The 19,327-nt window shown below is 45.0% G+C and overlaps 1 protein-coding gene across 1 annotated transcript in view; it reads right to left on the bottom strand.

The window, feature by feature from the left end:
• Nucleotides 1-19,327, bottom strand: part of ADAMTS3 (ADAM metallopeptidase with thrombospondin type 1 motif, 3) — an 89,706-nt gene that overhangs the window by 21,688 nt on the left and 48,691 nt on the right. The window contains exon 3 of the mRNA XM_010081893.1: nt 5,887-6,086. Within this exon, the coding sequence (XP_010080195.1) occupies nt 5,887-6,086 (200 nt within the window). The remainder of the gene's footprint in view (nt 1-5,886; nt 6,087-19,327) is intronic.

Below are 19,327 nucleotides of genomic sequence, written 5' to 3'. Positions count from 1 at the left end.
ACCAACTGCTAACCTGAGAAAACACCCATCCGTAAGTCAGCCTTGTGAGCCCTCCAAACCCTAGTCCTCAAGGACTGCAGAAATTACACAGGGAAGAGCAAACTTGTAAGGCCACAGGGAGTCCTCATGAAACAGTCCATGGCTTTGCACCAGAGCAGGTCTGCAGAGGTCTCCAGTGAGATCTGTACACATTGTTTAAAGGCAAAATTTTGATTTAAGTGATTTTAGCCTCCTTTCCAAAGGAAATAAAGATTGGATAGTCACTCCCTCTGTTAGTTCTAACACCCCAATACCGTTTACGTGGCCCCGTTTCCCACCTTCCAGCAACACTTGCAAAACAAGAGCAATCTCAAAGAAATAAAGTATCCAGAAGTTTTGTGAAAATGAGCAGCTGATTAGAAGTAAGTCTTATTACTGCTTGCAAGGAAAGAAAGATTGTGTATCCTTTATCGTGCACACCTATGGGAGCTTGGAGAACACTCTCAGCACAAGAGAAGCTTATGTCCTGTTAGAGAGCCCAGCCACAAGGCAGAAATCCAGAGGTAACTCTGCTCTTCCACTGCTCACTGAACAACTGAAATACTTCATGGTGGTTTTGTTTTGACTAATTTTTTTTTTAGAAGCAACTAATCCTGCTGCCCTAATTTTTAAAGAAAAATTAGAATTATGTGGTCACTTTAGTACTAAGAAGAGTATTTGTGGAAGTGCAGTTAAAAACGCAGTATTACGCAGATGCGTCAAAAATCGTTCTTGAGGACTTTCCTTGTGTCTGGGAAGGTGAGAAATGTCCTGCCACCAGAGTCTAAATTAGGGGGCTGAAACATCTGCAGATCATCATGGAGTTACTCACCCCCCTCAAAACAAAATAAATATTATATTAGGGATAATTGGTGAAAAATAAATACCACTGTTCAGAGGCTGGTATATTTGAGCAGGATTTAGAGGTTTGGGGTTTTTTTGGGTTTTTTTGTTTTTTAATCAGGCTAAACAGAACTTCTCCCTTCCCCTCAGGGAAAAAGGTCATTCCGAGTTGTCCAGACTGTGGGACCTGGCACAGCAATTTTCATCACTGTTTTTCAGAAATGCAATCCCTTTTAGGACCAGCTGAGAACAGCCTGTCAGCAGGACCGCTTTACAAGGAATGAGCACATAACTCAGAGTGCCTGTCTTGTGAAGCAATTATTCCAAAGTTCAATCATTCAGCTCAATTTTCTCCCTGCTACCGCAATACCATTGCTCCCACAAAGGTTCGTGTCAGAAAAAACGTTCACAGTTTCCCTTGTACCAAGAAAAAAGCAGCTTCCCAGGAGTGACTTCCTTTCTTGACAGGAATGACGATATTCTTACAAAAGCATTCCTTCTAGAAGAGGGAACGGTCTTTACTGGAGCTGACCCGCAGCTGCTCAGGGAAGAGGTGTCTGCTCGCACAGGCTCTGAGCAGACAGGTACTCCCACCAGATGGAGCCATCGACGTGTACGAAAACATGGGAGTGGTTTGGGACAGTGCATCAGCTCTGCTGTGGACAGTTACATGTTTTTAAAACTAAAGAGACAATATTCTGAAATAGTCTTTAACGAAGATTCATTGTTGATGTTTCATGAAGTATGTGGTAAAAAGAAAATGATTCCCTGCAAGGACTCTGCCAAGAATATTTTGTTACTCACACAAACAATAACTTTTCATCTCCATTTTTCTGGATTAAAAACTTTACTTGCTTCCACGTTTGCCAGAACTACATTAACTCCTATTTCACATTCTTCAGCAATACAAACTGTCTGTGCAGGGAGCACAGTCCGAACCCACTCCGAATCCCCCCGGTAGAAGCGAGTGCTGTCTGTGTCTATCTGTCTGATCTCAATGACTTTAAGCCAGGGAAGCTTTGTCATAAGTAACCCCCCAAGGGAGTAACAAATATCAGTTGCCTAATGCAGGCGGCCTTTAATTTCAGATCTAATGCAACAGTGCTGTAAACATGAAGCTTTTTTTAAGTGTCCACTTAAGGTGCACTGGCTACCTCGTGCTGAAAGTGATCATTATGAATGTTTCACTGTTCTGGTTTTTTTTTAGTTGAAAAAATTCCTCTAAACTGAATACAGCCCCATAAAGATCCTCTCTTTTTGTTAGAGGTTTCTCTTAGGTAGCACAGAGGAGAGGAAAGCGATGTTATGAGAGACAACAGAAGAGAACAGCTATCTGCAAAGCACCAGTACCCTGGCATTGCCACATTCCCATAAAACATTCAACAGTGGTGAAAACTGATTCTCCTCCTGCAAGAAGTGACCTCAGCGCTGCTGTGGCACACCACCGCGTGACAGACACAGGACCCTGCTCCGGACAGACCCAGAGAGTCACTCGAGAGCTGCCCTACCCCTGGAGTATAAACCAGAGTGGGGGAACAGACAGAGAGAGGGAGGGAGACGAGGAAAGGAAGGGAGGTCATGCTGTCTCAGTCCTGCTGCACCCCATTTCCCACTCCTCTGTCAGTTTTCACTCTTTCACGCTTTCCCGCTGTACTTCTGCAGGTTCCCCGAGGGATGCTGTGCTGGGGATCAGGAACAGCGCTAACGCTATGGCAGGGCTCAGGAGATGGAGGCTGCAGCTCCCTGCATGCTCCTGGTAAAGGTAAGATCAGGAAAACATTGACTCTGTCACCTCAAGTAATTCAGCTGCAACTGCCCAGCAACAGAGAGGCCACCAAGCTCCCAGAACCAGCTCCAGGGGAATGACCTTCTCTCCATGGGTGGGTTTAGCCCTCAGCCCTTCTGGAAAGCAGGCTGTCAGTGACTTTGGCAGTTCATGCTGTGGGATAATGGTAAAGCTCTACCTGAAAGCTAGGGCCCACACTAGATTTCATTGCTTTGGATGAGATGTGCTCATTTGGGTTTCTGACGTCCAGTGCTGACCTTTAACAGCTGTTCTAGATGCATCACTGATGCTGGGTTTTCCAGCCTGTTTCTTCAGCCTAGAGTACGTATGGATGTTAAGTACAGGGAAACATCTCGGGTGTTTCTTTAGCTGAAACGGAACCGCCAGGGCTGGAGCTCCCAATGGCATAGCGAGGACATGAATTGCTTGGTTGCTGGTGAACCAGCTCTGGCACTGAGCAGTGGAGTTGTGTCACCACAGCACTGTGCCCATGATAACCACTCTTGGCACAAGGTTAAATGAATGTGATTTAACGCTGCTTGAGCAAAATAGTGTTGCTTACAGTGTTCTTTTGAAGCTCCTCTGGAGCTATCTTGCCTGTGCTGCATTACACAGGGCAAAACTGCCCTCAGGAAGGCAAGAAACATCCATCACAAATTCCTTCTCATCTAGAGCCTCCCCTTTTTAGGAAGAGTAAAGTTTAGATATGCAAGCTTCAATTCTTGGATCTTCACACCGCTAGATCCAAACCTAACACTAAACCCAAAAGTCAGGTTCACGCCTGTCAACCAAATTCAGCTGTGCTGAGCTGCGTCTGCTGGTGTCAGCAGGGGACTGGACCAAACAGCTGCAGTCCCAGTGGCTAAGGAGCTTCTAGGAACAAGCAAAGACTTGCTCATGTGCTGTCTAATTCCCTCAAGCCTAAAAAAAGAAGCTTCTACTAACAGCAAAGACACACAGTTACTAGACATACATTCCTGGCTCTCAATCCCCTAGTGTCTCAGAGGTGATCCACAGAGCAGCCCAGGTTTAGTGGCTTGTTTCTCCTCCAAGAGCTTCACGCCCAGCTTCCTAACACACCGCAGTCAAAGGCTTTCTGTGTGCTTGTCAGAGGAGAGGAGGAAGTCATGATTAAATGCCTTGGGCTCCAAAACCAAATGCAAAGGCATTACTCAACAGCCCCTTTTCATCACACCAAGACTCTACAGCATCCACTCGCCTATTGTTAGAGAGCAGCTCCCCTGGCATACTGGAATACCACAGTGACCTGCAACATGTACGCTCCCAATTACAGGAACAGTAGGAAAGGCACGGGACTGAACAAAGCTGCAGGTTGTGAATGGTAGCAGACTAAATTTTGTTTTTCAGTTACAATGTGTGTGTATGTCTGGAGTTTCTTATTCTAGATTTATAGCACAGTATAATTCTATAGAGAGTTTTTATAATTCTTCACAGACTTATGCTGGAAAAGATATCAGTTGGTTTAGATTCACATAGAGAAACTTTTTCTCCTGTCAAAGTCTATGGATAAGGTTTTTAAACTGCTGGTCCTCATTTTGGGAGCTAGAACAGGTGGGGCAGATTTTCAAAGATACTCAGCATGTTTGTGCACGTGGAAAACTAAGACAGTTTCTATCATTTCTGTGTTACCTGTGCTACATGAGGTCTAACACAAAGGTGTTGTCCCGAGCAGTCTTGTATACAACACTGAGTCTTGCTACCTGCTCTCCCGCCCCTTCACTGTGTCACTGATCTCACCTCTTTCATTAACCCACTGGCAGCAGATTTTCCACTGGCCTGATGAGGTGTGAGGGGGTCGTTCCTGTCACCCCAGCAATCACCAGTCACCCCTCATGTAACTGAGGTTAGAATGGACTCAGTGAAAGGGTGAGCCCCAATTAACCTTCTTACACGCTAGCGCCACGGGCAGCCTCACTGCCTGTCCCTGCAGGCAAAACGGTGGTAACTTCGGGCCAGGGGAAGGCAGCAAGAGCAGCAATGCATACACAATTTATCAGCACCAGCACTACGCTAACCATGAAACAGGGACTGAAGGCCCTGTTCGCATCAGCTGTCCCTCCTGAAGTGGAATGCTGCGTACTAAGGGGAGCTGAGATGGGGTTTCTGGGATGAGGGGGAGAAGGTGTTTCCGATACTTTGCCATAGTGAGAGGACTGAATTCTCCTGGTCAGGAGTGATGGTGGTTGATGTGACGTAGAATAAAGTGTTAGAAGGATGATTTGTAAGCCCAAGGAATAATTTTTATATTATTCCAGGAATAAAAAGGTGTGTGTAAAAATGACAATAATTTCTACACTCATCAAATCATTATTAATTGCAAACCTATTCTCTTATAATCTGTCCATTGGATATTGCTTCTCTTTCCTGGAAAACCTTATGGTCCCCACAGCTTTTAAGATGTATCCATGGGGGTCTGATGCTTAAGTGCATTGAGAAAGGGTGACACATTGCAAGGGATTATACATATCCTCCTTTACATTCATGTCATATATATTTTTAAGATTTTTTTTCTAAGATATAAAAACCAGAAATCATTGAAGCTTGAGCAACTCTAGCACTCCGTGCTGGTATAATACATGACCTTTAATGTCCAGCATGACCTGTGCTCTTCTGTAACGTGCATTTCCGTAGAATCTGATAGCGTAGTTCAAGACCATAATTTTACATATTAATACCTTGCTGTTGATTTTACAGCCAGAAATGTATACACAGACAAAAGTACTTGCTAGCCCCATAAGATGCACTATGATAGAGGAGTTCTAAGAGTCTCTGTTCCTTCGCAGTTTCTATATAAAGATGGATTGCTACACCAGGTAAGGAACAGACGTTACTAGAAGGTTTGCTTTCTTTCGAAGGGCTGTTAGGTGTTTTGAACACTTTTTCACTCCGCATGTTTATTCTTTAACCAAGTTTTCCTTCAGAATTGTGTTGTGAGAGAAGTTAGGAATTATTAGAAATGTATCAAGTTTACATTTTTTCCCCACTGTTTTTCAACTATTTCCAAATTCTTGGAATTACCCTAGAATGTGCCCTAGAAAACTACTGCAAAAAAGATCCATTAAAGGAACATCTTGAAAAGAGAGAACCATATCCACCAGCAGACAAAATGATCACATTTGTATTTGTACCAAGCATGGTCTCCTACATGCTCCTGCAAGAGTTTACAAAAGCCTTTCACAATCCAAAACAAGCAGTGCAGAACTATGGAAGATACTCACTATGTTCATGAGGGTGAGGAGGTAGTTTTGAACATGTTCTTTGCCGTGGAATCGGACGACAGAGTCGTCCACACCTAGCAGCACCTCAATGTTGTAGTCGTTGTCTCCTGCGTGCCTGCGTCGCCGCAGGGTTTCGTTCAGTTGCTGCTCTACGCTGCTGTACAGGGAACTCAGGTCTCCAAGGCCGCCAAGAAGAGACTCTACAAGAAATAAGATGTAAACATCAATTCCATTTCAAAAACATCCTTCTGTACAGCATCCTCACCTGTATAGTCGCCACTTCTTTGGATAAAATACATCAGGAACTCTGAAGAGATGATTCTAGTGGCATAGGGATGGGGGAAGTCACCAGATACCCAATGAAAAAATTAATTCAACCGTATGGTTCTATAATTTATCACACAGTTCTTATTTCAAGCATTCTATTAATCTCTAAGGAGATTTAGGCCAAATATTTAATTTGCTAACCCAGAACTTCCCCCTTCCTTTTTTTGCAACACATCAGGCATGTGCTCTGGAGTGCCACAGCATTCACTGGGGATGCTGTGCGATGCCCAGCTCGTGCCTTTAGCGCTCAAAAGTAACATGGTCAGCCCCAATTCACGTTGAAAAGATACCAAATAGCAGTGTTGGGTGTTCCCCCCTCATACCCCGTCTCTGGAACAGCTAAGCTAGAATTTCTGACTGACTTACTATTTTTGTAATTCTTGTTGAAAAAGCAGGTGTTGGAATACCCTATCCTGTGAATATCACAAAATATTAGAAGGGTCCCTTGAAGACAGGTGTCAAGGGGCAGAGTTCCGATGAACTGCTTTGGATTGGCTTTTCAGGAGATGCATTTAATAGCCTGTATCTGAAATGACTCAATAGCTATTTCTTACATTTAGGAGAGTAAAGTAAAATACCATCATGGATTTTTGACAGGAAAGAAGTCATAGCTGTAGGCTACTTAGTTCTTCCCAAATCTAAGCCAGTGTACCAGCCAGTGAAGAGGCCTGCTGGGAACATCTTCCAGTATAAACCATTAGCTACATACTGCAGTCCTCACTGGGAACTGGGCTGCTCTTGAGCCTCTGGCTCTGGGACAGGGAGTCAGGGAGCATCCCCATTCCCCCCACCCTTCCATTTAGGAGAAGGAGATGATGGAGCGCCCTTAAACACCCAGGGATCTCCCTGCTCTTTAACCCAGCCAAAGCAACCAGCAGCCACTGGAGAGAAAGGAGAGGACGGTCCTGCCTTCCACTCATGTTAACTGGTATTCTAACAGGGCATTTCCCCAGTCGAGGGCACAGCTTTCAAGCCCTTTTTCCCTGTACAAGTTGGCGAAAGCCAAGGCTGCAAGTACACTGGCCCTTTGGTTGTTTTCAGGCAAGAAGTTTTGCTTGTGGAAGGACAGCAGGACCAGGGCCGATGTTGCCAAATGTGCTGGATGGCCTTGCTGTAACTCACCTTGAGCAGATTCAACTACCAGCTGGATTAGCTGGGAAGCCTCTCCCTCCTAGGTATCACAGTGGTTCACAGTAACTCGTAAATAACTCTCCCAAACCCCACATCAAACGGCAAGCTTGTCCCCAGTTGTTTTCAGAAGCTTAGCCCGCCACTGCGGGTGAGAGACCTGTCTGCAAACAGCTTTACAATTCAACCGCAAGTCCTCTCGCTCTCAAGAATGCCAACCCTGTGACAGCACACAAGTAGGAAATTCATAGACAAGCTCCAATTCTAAAAACTGCTGCAGCTGGCAAAGCTGCCAAGCGCAGTGTCCAACGGAAATATACCAGTAATGGCATCGTATTGCTGCGCCCGCGGCATGGGTGGAAGAGCTTGAGATCCCTTCAGAAAGAACCAACACTGGGCAGCACCTTTGGTTTGGCTGTCACTTTCCTTCTTAAATAGGTGGTTCTGCGGTTCGGAGGAAGAGGAGAATCTCTTTTTTGTGTGCATGTGAGCAGGCAGAGGGACTCAGGAAGGATTTCTGTTTTTTCACCCCTCTCTAGTATGTAACCACCCTTTGCACACAGAGGGTATTCTCAGTATGCCAATATTTTCCATGCGTGCACCCACAGAATATTTTTCAAGTGTGCAATCCCAACAAAACAAAAAAAATAACCTCACTCTAGGAGGAAATGTAATGGCCATTTTTGGACAAGATTTGAAAAAAAGAAAAAGTAGTACTGGAAACATTTTCAAGTGTTGAGCCTCCCACCTCCTGAAATGCAACTTGCATACTTCTTTCCACAGAAACCCCAAGCCTCCCCCTGGCTGGGCTCAGTGGTGAAAAACCAACCGTTTCACTCACCCTGGCACGCAGCAGATTCCACAAAACACACCAGGACTTTTCAGGATATTAAGCAGTACCCACTCTAGCTACACTTTTCCTGATGCTGTCTGGTTTTTAATTCTTTGGCTACTGTTCTTAGTGCTACATAAGCCTCATTCTGTAAATTGCTATGCCCTCTCCAAAAAATCCAGGGTAATACGAGTCGTTTACCTATTCTCTTGTTTGTCTGTTTTCCGTAAGCGAGTTCAAACAACCAGAGTCAAGCCCAGGTTACACATACTAACGGCAGCTCCGTCTGCAATGCTGCCATCTGCATCCTTTGCCAAGAGCAAAGGGATGATGGCATCACAGGAGAAGAGAGCCCAAAGCCAGATGGTGGCTACGTTCCTGTAGCCCAGTCATTAAATCTCTTTCTTTGTGCCATTGCTCAGGATTCATCTAAGTACTAGGGCACTAGCAGACACTTTCCAAGAGCTCACAGAGTCAGTGAACCTTTTCCTAGCATCAAAGTCTGTTCCAAATACCTCAACCATATTTTTTTTCATAATTGATCATCATTAATTCTGGCCAATTTTAAAAAGCAGTAGGTTTGTTCTGAGCATCCTGGCTACAACCAGTAAAGACATCAGCATTCCCCACTCAGTTCATTCAGTAGATACTTCGGGTTCTGACAGTACAAGGGCAGACTTCAGCCTGAGTGCTTCCTGCACAAAGTCTTTGTTAATGCAGAAAGAAGACTGTTGGCTGTGCTCAGGAGGACTTTCCCAGACTTTCTGTATTGCAATAAAAACCAAATGCAACCATTGTTTTCCTTTCTACCCTCCCTCTCACCAAAACCAAAAGATATGTAAATTGTTTTTTCAGTCCAAATTCTGCACTCGCCCACACCCGCAGCACTAGTAAATGTGTTACCTGTTGGTACTGCCACTGGGGCTCAGGACACAGAACACAGCCAAGCTTCTGGTGCTCACTAGGCAATGGGTGAGTAGCACACGTGCTGTGACTTCCCTGTGTAGGATTACAGGCTGTAAAGAAAATTAGCATTCAAAGAAAAATGCATCATAATCTTTGCATGCTAATCCAGGGCTCTGGGAAACCTGAGGTGCCTGAGGCTGGGTAACTGCTGAGCATCAGCGCTGCCAGGAGCGTATTGTCTGCAAGTATCTAAACCCCAGGGTGGTTTCAGCACGGAGATGAACAGTTCACATGCAGGCACCCCTGTAGATTCACTAGTTGAACGCCACACGAGTGCCTCTGGACACCCCCTTACCTGCAAGTGGGAGCAAGTAACGGAGAAATCAATCTTTCCTGATTAAACTCCTCTCTCGAGCACAGAGCAAGTAATTCACAAGCAAAAGCTGGAGGAATGACTGCCGTCTTAAGAGTGGGAAGAGATCACAGCGATGCTTACTGAAGGGAATTATTTAAATGAACCATTTGAAGACAGAAGTTCTTTGCAAGTCACTCTACACAGCCCAGCAGGCAGCTCTGACTGCATTGTCTAACACATTAAAGAGGGAGGGCAGTCGCTGCATGGCAATATTCTCTGTTACACACAGAGGAAATGAGTCTGTTTGTTTGTGGATTTGTGCTAGATAGACTAATCCTTCCTCATCTCAAAGGGGAATTAGCTGCTTCATTATCTCTTCCTTTTTTATTTTGTTAGTCACCTGCATCTTTTACATCATGATCTTACCTGTCAGAGGGAGATTAGTCCGTGCTCCTTCACCAAGTGAAGTGGTTATGCAAACATTTGGGTAGGAAGACAAAACATACAGCATCATATGCACATGTGCAGGTGTGTATTTTGTTTTTTCTTTTTTCACAGTGTCCATCAGAGCCTGTCTACCATGCACCATCTAGCAAAAATGAGGAGAGAAAGAATGACGTCTTCCTCCAGTCCACCTGGGGTTCCTCTGCCAAGAAAAGACAGGAGGAGTTTTGTGCATGAAGCAAATGAAATAGTGGAAATGGAACAGAGACGCACCAGAAGGAAACCTCCCCACATGCTTTCTCACTGTATTTCATTGAAAGCCACAGCTGCTAGCCTTGCCTTGTGCAACCTCTAGAGACTCGGAACCACGCTGCTGGAATCAGATGGTAAGTTTCTGTTGAGCACAAATCTATCTACAGAGCCTCTTTGTGAACCCAAATGTACATATTCTAAAGCCACAGCCCCTTTGCAGACCAATCATGTCTGCCTCCCTTCTAAATCCTTTTTCGGAAACACTGAGCTTTTAACATAAACACCTACGTCAAAAATTTGGCAAAACTGTGCCCCTCCTAAATGCTTTCCTGTATTCAAAAAATAAATAATAAAAAAAGATATTCTGGGTTACAGCATGCATCTTTCTATCTAGAGAGTAATTTTAAAAGAATGAAATTATAGCTCTTTAAGTAAAGCTGTGACCTGCCTAACTCTAACTTCATGAACACTGTCATCGCTCAAACCTCTGTATCCCTAAAGAGAAGCCTAAGTGTTTCTCACATGGAAGATTCTTACACTCCTGTTTACACTGTAAAATACGTGGGCTGATCTCTGTGATACCTGCGCTGCCTGGCAATGGCACTGGTATCAGGAGCACTCCCTATGTGTATCTACGTGTGTATGTTCCTCCTCTCTGCTCACTTGCTTAAGGGATAACAGGACATGGCTGGATGTTGCATCCTTTCTTCAGACATTTCACTCAGCAAAACCGAGCTGAGTGTGACATACCGACACTGGAGACCCTGGGAGACCTCAGCGAGCAGGTGATGCCTGTCCAGAACACCAGACTTGCAGACAAGAGATCTGCCTTCATCGAACCCTGCTGAATCAACACAACAGCGGCTGCCGCTGCGCTTGGGCCCTGAAGATTTGTGCCTTTTCCTGCATCCCTTTTGGAGGCACTTTTGCATCTCAAAACCTACATGGTTTAGACACAGGTTTAGTGCCTACCTTTAACAGCAGTGTTCTTCACAGGAATTGTGCTGTGCTGTCTCCTGAGAAAAAGAGCAAACAGAGGAGGAGGAATTGTATTTCAGGAGGGATCCTGAGTATACGCATGAAAACTGATTAGTGGAGGTCAGATCCGTGGAGAGAAAGGAAGCACGAGCAAAGACAGAGATTGGGGGGCTGCAAGCATGGAAGTGAGGTTCCCCCGAGCCTGGTGAAGACCCCGCAGTGGTGCTGGAGGAGGACAGCAGTATGTCGGGTGCACTGGCAGAACTGCCTGCGCGGCCAGCCTGGGTGCTCGAGCTGGTCATCAGCCGCGAGAGCTACGGCTGCGTCGCTGCACCCAGCCTCTGCTGTGCGACACGTACGTAGGCTACACGTCTGAACTCTCGAGGAGCAGGATGATGTCACCCAGTCAGCCATACGCTAGAGTTTCTTTTTGGCAAAAGATTCTGACCCACTGACAAACTTAGGAGAAGCAAGCATTCAATTGCCTAATTTAGCCTTTTCCTAAAAATACAGCTGGCAGCAGTGTCTACGGAGGCTCCACAACCTCACTGAAAATGAAAATAATGAAAAATCAGTTTGGCACAGAATGAGATCAAGGTATATCCCTTCTTAATGAGCGTGTTAATGTATAAAATGTCCCTGAGGACAGCCGTATTCTGGGGCAACTAAAAAATTCCATTATGCTATTTTCAAAGACAGGAAACTAGGCCAGCTCATGATGTCACTTCTGAAGTCGCACTACATGGCCATTGCACATTTTTCTACTTGTTAACCACTGGATGAATATGAGTTTCCATGATTGCTTTCTCACCTAGTTATAGTTCCTTGAAGCTCTGAATTTTCTCCCGCTCCCAAGCCCTGTGTTCCCAGGGTGGGGACAGCCATTCTCAGTACGATTTTCTCCGCCCTTTTTCCCAGTCCCAATGCTCAGGTCTTTCAGGCTGCTATAGAGCTCACTCAATTATCTGTTTCTCTTTGTTGAGCTTCTGTGCATCTGCATCCAGGACAGTGACAAGATAAATTACTGGACACAAACAATGAGCTGCAAGCTCCTCTTGTATCAAAGGCAAGAAAGGTGTGGAAAAAGGCTGGCTCTGCTGGGGAAAGGCAGCTGACGTACCAGCGGCGTTACTGCCCCTGACCATAACCTGTCAAACCCTCGAAGGCAGCCCTGCTCATTTCCCAAAGCACAATGTTTAAGAAGTAAAGCAATTTTCTGACATAAAAAGGGAAGGTACGCCGAGGACTGATACTTTTCAATACAGAACTCTCCACACACCTGGAGTGAACGCCGCCCAGCCCAGGCCACACCTCACAGCAGGGCCACAGCACTCTGTGCTGGGATTGATGTGTTCCTTACCAACTGCCTTGAGAGAACAATTTAAGACATTGATGCCTTCTGAAGATCTGGCCCTTTAGATGTGGAACAAGAAGCTACCGGGAGTCAATGGCCAGACGTTTTGGCAGATGGCTCCCACGTGCTTCAGCCGGAATACAAGAAATACCTGTTGGCTTCTGTGGAGCTTTGCCAAAAAATGAGTATGAGAGATGCAGCAGGCTGCTTAATTGTAACAAAGGCAATATAGGCACGGATTGACACATGAAAAAGCCTCTAATTTTTTCCCTACTAAGGCAAAAAGTATGCCTTTTGAAAAGCCAGGGAAGCAAAGAAGAACTGTTTAGGTCAAACGTTGACTCCAAACAGTTCCAACAGACTTCTAACTTGGTTCCCCAGGAACTGCGTATATGCAAAATTTTTGTGGCACTGCTGGTACTGTCTAATTATGAGGGATCAGTGCTTGCAAAAGAAACCACCCAGGTCGCCAAGTGGAAAATATTATGACAGGATGTTCTCATTAGATTCTGGGATGTGCTGAAATTTGTGTGCTTTGATTTATTAGGTCCTTGGAGAAAAAAAAAAATCCAACCCAGGACAAGAGTGCAGGGGAAGCCTGGGAAGAAGAAACACCATCGAAATGGAAGCAGCACCTCCCAGCCTGCAGCAGGACTGCCTGCATTTGCAAGGTAATGCTGACACTGGCCTGATGAAATCTTCTATTAAATAAAAATAGTAGTGAATAGGCTCATCCACAACTCCACAGTAGCTTTACCACACTGAGGAATTAATAAAAGAGAAAAAATTCTTGTGACTTCATATGCAGTCTGCGTATCTTTCGTCTTCCTGAGATGATTAAGCGAATTACAGCTTAGAGCATTAGCTCTGTTTATATTCTCTTCAGTGGCATCCTTAGAGTGACAGTGGCTGATAGAATTACAAACAAACAAGGATTAAAGGAAAGGTCTGACTCTCTGGGTTGCAGGATTACTCATTAAATGCATGAACTCAATAGGCCACAAACACAAACATTATCTTACTTTGTTGTTAGACTTAAAAGAGAAAAGAAAATATTTTAAGTGCTGACTGCTTTCATAAAATATTTGCTTCTCTGGTACCTCAGCAATTCCAGATGCAGAATAATTCTGGGAAGGACGGAAGATTTCCTGCACTATATTCCTTGGTGGCTCTGCAGAGCCAGCTTTGCTCTGACATAATTTTTTCCCTCCGTGCATCATCAGCAAAAACATTTCTTAGCGCTCATTTGCATGACAGATCGATGCCAACAGCACACTTAGGAAGACACACAGAACCACCAAAGGCATAATTCTGTATATATCTGAATATGTTTAGAGCCGACTTGGGATAAACTTTTCAAATGGAAACAGCTAGGACTTTACCCCATAATTTTCTTGTCATCACTTCCCCACCTGACATGAGGGTCTTCTAGAACTGCAGGTCATCCTTACCTGGCAGCAAACATACACAAAACAAAGCCAGAACTTAAAACAGGATGAAGGAAACTATTATTGTGTCTGAATTTGGATCAACTTTTAACTATTCTTTTTTCATCCTATGACCAGAAGCTGGTAATACAAAAAGCAAAAGAGGAGCTTCAGCCAGTTCTGGAGTTCTCACTACTGGGGCGTGCGAGCTTGCTGCAGCAAGCTTACCCTTGAGACACCAACAGGAGAATGAGTTCCCAGTGCTACAGCTCTGCATTCACCTGATTCAGAGCGAAAGCAATTTTAGATTTGTCTATGACCTGCCATGCTCTAGGTCTTAGAAAGCATGTGAGAAATGCTGCTGGAAGTGTAAATGTCACTGTGAGGTTCTAACATATACAATCCCACTAAGATAAGCAGCTAGAAAACATACCGGGGCAGGGTGTTAGCAGGCACAGCACTGATGTAAATACCTGGATACCAAAGCTACTGAATAGATGAGGCATGCCAGCTTTAGAGACAGAAGTTGTTTTTAGAACAGAGTGAAGACCACGGCATGCATCAGATGTACCCCAAGGAACGCCTGGAGATCATTTCTCAAAAGCCCTTCCTTCCACAGTCCTGACACGATATAAACTTGTTTGTTATTTCTGTATGCTGGGAGCTCCTTCAATACATTTTATAGCTTTAAATAAAAACAGCTGTCACCACTCTGCTGGAAGAAATGCTGCAAAGACTCACACAAGGCACTTGTCCGGTTCTCAGACTCGCAGAAAGTGCCACAGGTGCAGTGAGATTCAGAATACAAGCCATCTCAGATACCACGGGCTCAGGGAATGACTCCCAAAAAGATGACAAGTCCATCTCAGGATCCAACTGAGCTCATTTTGAACCTGCTGCCACTCTTTGCTGAAGGACTGGTGCCTTCTGCTTGGAGTATCAGAAGGGACACCCTCCACATCCCCTAGTGTAGCAAAGAGGAGAAGTAATGGAGAGCAACAGTTCCCAGCCTACGTTTGTATAGCCCTAGGGAACACACGAGCACCTGGTCGTGCCACCACTAATTCCAGATCACAGCTCTGCACTGGCTTAACATGGGCCCCGGGACTTGTCCGGCCTTGCCCTGGCTCATCTGCTCTGTACCTTATTTTTAGCTGGGTTTTAGCTGCAACGACACACTGCCCACGGACAGATGAGTGCTGCCCGGCTTGTCCAGCTGTAACAGCCTGGTGGTTAACGTGTCCCTTGTTTGAGCTGTAGCTTCCCTTCCTGCAGTGGTACCATGAGGAGCTATGTGATATAGAGCAAAAAGCTCACAAAACTAAGCGATCACTGACAAAACGAGAGATTTATCCATCAACACATCCCACAACAATTCCCCCTAGGAGAGGAAACAGTTCATTTTTGCTTCCTTCATCAGAGAACCAGGTAATGAATCTGTGGATTTTCTCAATACACTTTGCTGCCAAAGTACGGCCTTAGCGAGACACCCAGTGCATACTGGACTAGGGCAGGCAGGCTGCTGGTATTACCCAGCCGAGCTGGGAGCTGAGAGACTTGCACAAATGCCCCAGAAAAAGACTTGTACACGGAGATGGGCAAGAGAGGGCCACAGAGAGAAATTATCTTTGCACAGCCTGAGGCTTTTTGCCCTGAACTGGGATACTGCTAATAAATCTGTAAGTGAAAATACTTTTTTTTTTTTTTTCTTCCAGGTTAGTGGAGTGCATTGGATTTATGCCTCTGGTCACCAATAAATTGATGTTTTTGCACTTTAATACCACGAGATCATTCTTATCAGGTAAGGGCCATAATTTATTTGTATACATGGCAAAGACTTGAGCATCTGGGTTGGGCTCTTTGAGAGACCTGACATATCTTATGCGGGCGGTTACATGCAAATACACAATACACAGCAGAAACTTGCACGACCTATTAGATAAACACAAAGCATACAAAACCATTCCTTTTTTACTTTACACAACACTAAGTTCTTCAATTAAAAATCAGTGTATTAGCATGACAGTTCACATCATATTGCAGACAAGCACGGCTTCATGTACTACCTGTGCAATCCAAACAAGTCCAAAATGTAAATAAATAAAATTTATACAGAACACTAAAATCAGTCCTGAAGTGAGCCCTTTAAACACAACTGTAACAAAAGATGAAAAATAACAAGGAAAAAAGTAACGTTTTGCAAAGTCATCAGATGTATCATGTCTAAAAGTACAGAAAAAGCATCTTTGGAGGCTCTGGTATTCAGTTTGCAGATGGCAAAGTCAGCAACAATTTCCAGGCTGGCCTGCTGCTGAAATGCTCACCTTGATAACCTTGGTCTGCTGGAGCCAAACACACGTTTGGGTATGCGAGGGCTCTCTTGTTCTTACCGCTCAGACTGGCCAGCCCTTTACTTCCCAAGTTTCCAGCTAGTAAGAGCCCAGAGTGCATGACTCTGAGTCACACACTCTCCCACCAACATCAAAGATCTCTGCATTAACAGCCCTAAAAGCACTTACGGCTTCATGGATCATTAAATCAATCTGAAAATCATTTGTATTTCACAGAGGAGCACCATTCAGCAAGGGCTGTACTTTTAAAGCCCACCACAGTTTAAAAGCATAGGTTGCATTCATAATTTATTCACCAACTCAGAACTTGGTGTAAGAAGAAATGCTGGACAGCTTCGGTTTTCTGCATTTTTGGGCAGCTTCCCCAAGCTCCCCAAAGGCTTCAGAAGAGTTCCAGGTCCTAAACTCTTTAAACAGGTATTTTCAGTAGCAGACCCCTATTATGAATTTCCAGTGCTTGCAGAAGTTGCTTTAACAGCGCGGTAGCCCCCCAGAGCTCATTAACTACGTTGTTAAGAGTAAGGTTTCACAATTATCTCAGTCATGGTTTGGATTCCTTACTCCAAGGCATCCAAGCCAGCTCCTGTCAGCTGTTTGAAAGCACAGAAAGAGCAAAGCTTCCTTTTTGGGAAAAGAGGGCTGGAGGGGACCGGCAGGAGCTCTGCAGGACGGACCACGAGATGGACGCCTAATACAAAACAGTCCCAGGAAACACAAAGTGTGTGCACTGCTGGGCTCCAGGGAACAGAGGGCTCTTCCCAGACAGCTTCAGGTAGGATTAAGAGTTGGAACATATGCCTTAGAGGAGAATTATTTCCTCATCTCAAACCTTGATAGCAGGTATGTTAGCAGGACGCATCCATAAGCCAGCCTAAAAATTTACATATCACTAGAAGCAGAAACACACCCACCACACAGCTGGCTTCTTGCCAAGGTTAAAAAAAAAAACCCAAACCCAGTCAAAAACACAACAAAACCACGCAAAAGTCAAAACACAGGGTTGGGGGGAAGGTGGACAGTAGAGGAACAGTTCCACAAACGATCAGCAAAACCATCAATAACTGCAGCAAAAAATATAGCTCAAAGAAAGGGAAATCCAGTCCTATTACAAGTCCCTGCTTATATAAACTATATAAACACATTTCACACCACAGAACTTGTCCCAAAAGCTTGTATTCTCTAGCTCCAGAAATACCCCTAGGATCATTTAACATTTAAAATTGACCACAGCATCTGCTTTCCCACTCTTGGACAGAAGCGTGCCACAAATGATCTTCTTAAAACACATTTCTCATTAGAGAAAAAAGATTCTGCTAACGCCCAGTTCACCCCCTGCCATTCTTCTGAAACAGAAAAGGTAAATTAGTGTCTAAGCTGCAGTACTCAGCACTGTCAGCAATTGGCCCATATCCTGCTTGCTGGCCACCCTTTGTTCACAGACATGTTTGCATCCAGGTTTTTAGCTCCCTAACGGAGGAAGAGGGTTCCTCAGCTCCATTCAGACGGGTATTCCTCAGGACGTAGCTTTGCTAGTGAATCTGTTGTAAGGAATGCTGCTGCAAGGCTGTTTACCATTCACGTGTATAAAGGCAGCTCACCATTTCCCTCCGGTCTGGACAGACGAGGGGGACACAGAGGACTTTCTGGATGGGTTGCTATCTCCTTGGAGCAGGGACAGCTGGCTATTCATTGTTTTATGCTAGGTGTGTTAGCCAAAATGTGCTTTCTTGTAAACTCTCTGCGCTAACCTGACAGCACACCATGCAGCGAGCAGGGGTACCCAGATCAGGATGGACTGCCGCTGCTGCTCCAGACCTCCCGCAGCTCCCATGGTATGTGTGGGCAGTGGAAACCCTCAACCTCCGATGTGACAGCAGCCAGCAACAAGAGAAAATCTTCCTACAAGAAAAACATAATAAATAAAACCAGGAAACTCTACTTGTAAGCAGATAAACTGCAAGCGCCATGGGAAAGGGGAAGAGCAGAAATCATCAAAGTAACAATTTCTTAATCAGTAAAGCTTAACAGAATTATTCCTGGAGGAGACTTTTTTCACCATTTTTCCTTGTTTATCATTTTCTCTCACCAAAGTGGCTCTTCCAGCTTCTGTTCTGTTGGACACCTAACTACTGCTTCTGTTGTTCATTTCACTTGAGAGCTGTGTTTACATACAGTTGCTGACTTTTAAATGCTGTCAAAGGAATTTGTCTCTAAACACGTGGAACCGGCTACTGCCACAGTAAAGGTGTAGCAGGAGCATGGCATGGCCACAGCCGTCATCTGCCCTGAGCAGCTCACTGGCTGCTGCCAACAACAATTACCCTCTAATCATCGCTTTATCTGCCTTAAGCCTGGGACAGCCTGCAAAGCCTACTGCAGCGTCCAGACAGCGCAGCACGGCATCAGGACAGACAGCGCTCCGTTTGATGTGGAATTCCTGGGAGCAGGGAGGCGTGCCGTGCTAAAAGCAGAACACCGCTCAATGGACAACTCACTCTCCCTACCTCTACCTGATGGAAGGTGTGGAGCTCGGTAGCTACCGAGGAACGACTCCTGCATGCCACCAACATGCAATTTAATGGTTCACCTAAAAATAAATATCTTTAAAATTGTCCTGGGGACCAGCTCCACAAATGCCATCAAATCCCTGTGCCGGGGGCCTGTCAGTCTGATCCATGCAAGGGAAAGCTCTCTCATCAGCTCAGGAAAAAGCCTTTGTCCTTTCCAGGACAGCTTTGGTCTTCTCCTGCCTACGGAGAGGCAGAAGGAACGGTTCCCTCAGTAAAAAGCTTCAGCTGAAGGGCTATGCATGACTAACACTCTGTGCCAGAACTGCTGTCCAGCTGGAGAGGAGAGCTATGAAAAGCTGAAGCTGCTGCAGCTAAGCTTTTCCATTAATGTAATTACCAACAGTGCAAACACATCGTAAAAACCCAAGGAAAAAATGTCAGTTGTGAAAAGGTGGGGCACAGTAACCTGCTACTTTAAAAGTGCTGAAGTACAAGAACGTTTTGATGGCAACACACTGGAAAACCCAGAAAGGTACTCTGAATTTTTTTCTGTAAAAGGAAACAGACACGAACACAC

Source organism: Pterocles gutturalis, unplaced genomic scaffold (assembly GCF_000699245.1).
Source record: "Pterocles gutturalis isolate BGI_N339 unplaced genomic scaffold, ASM69924v1 scaffold4359, whole genome shotgun sequence".
NCBI lineage: Eukaryota > Metazoa > Chordata > Aves > Pterocliformes > Pteroclidae > Pterocles > Pterocles gutturalis.
This window is presented reverse-complemented; position numbering and strand designations above follow the sequence as displayed.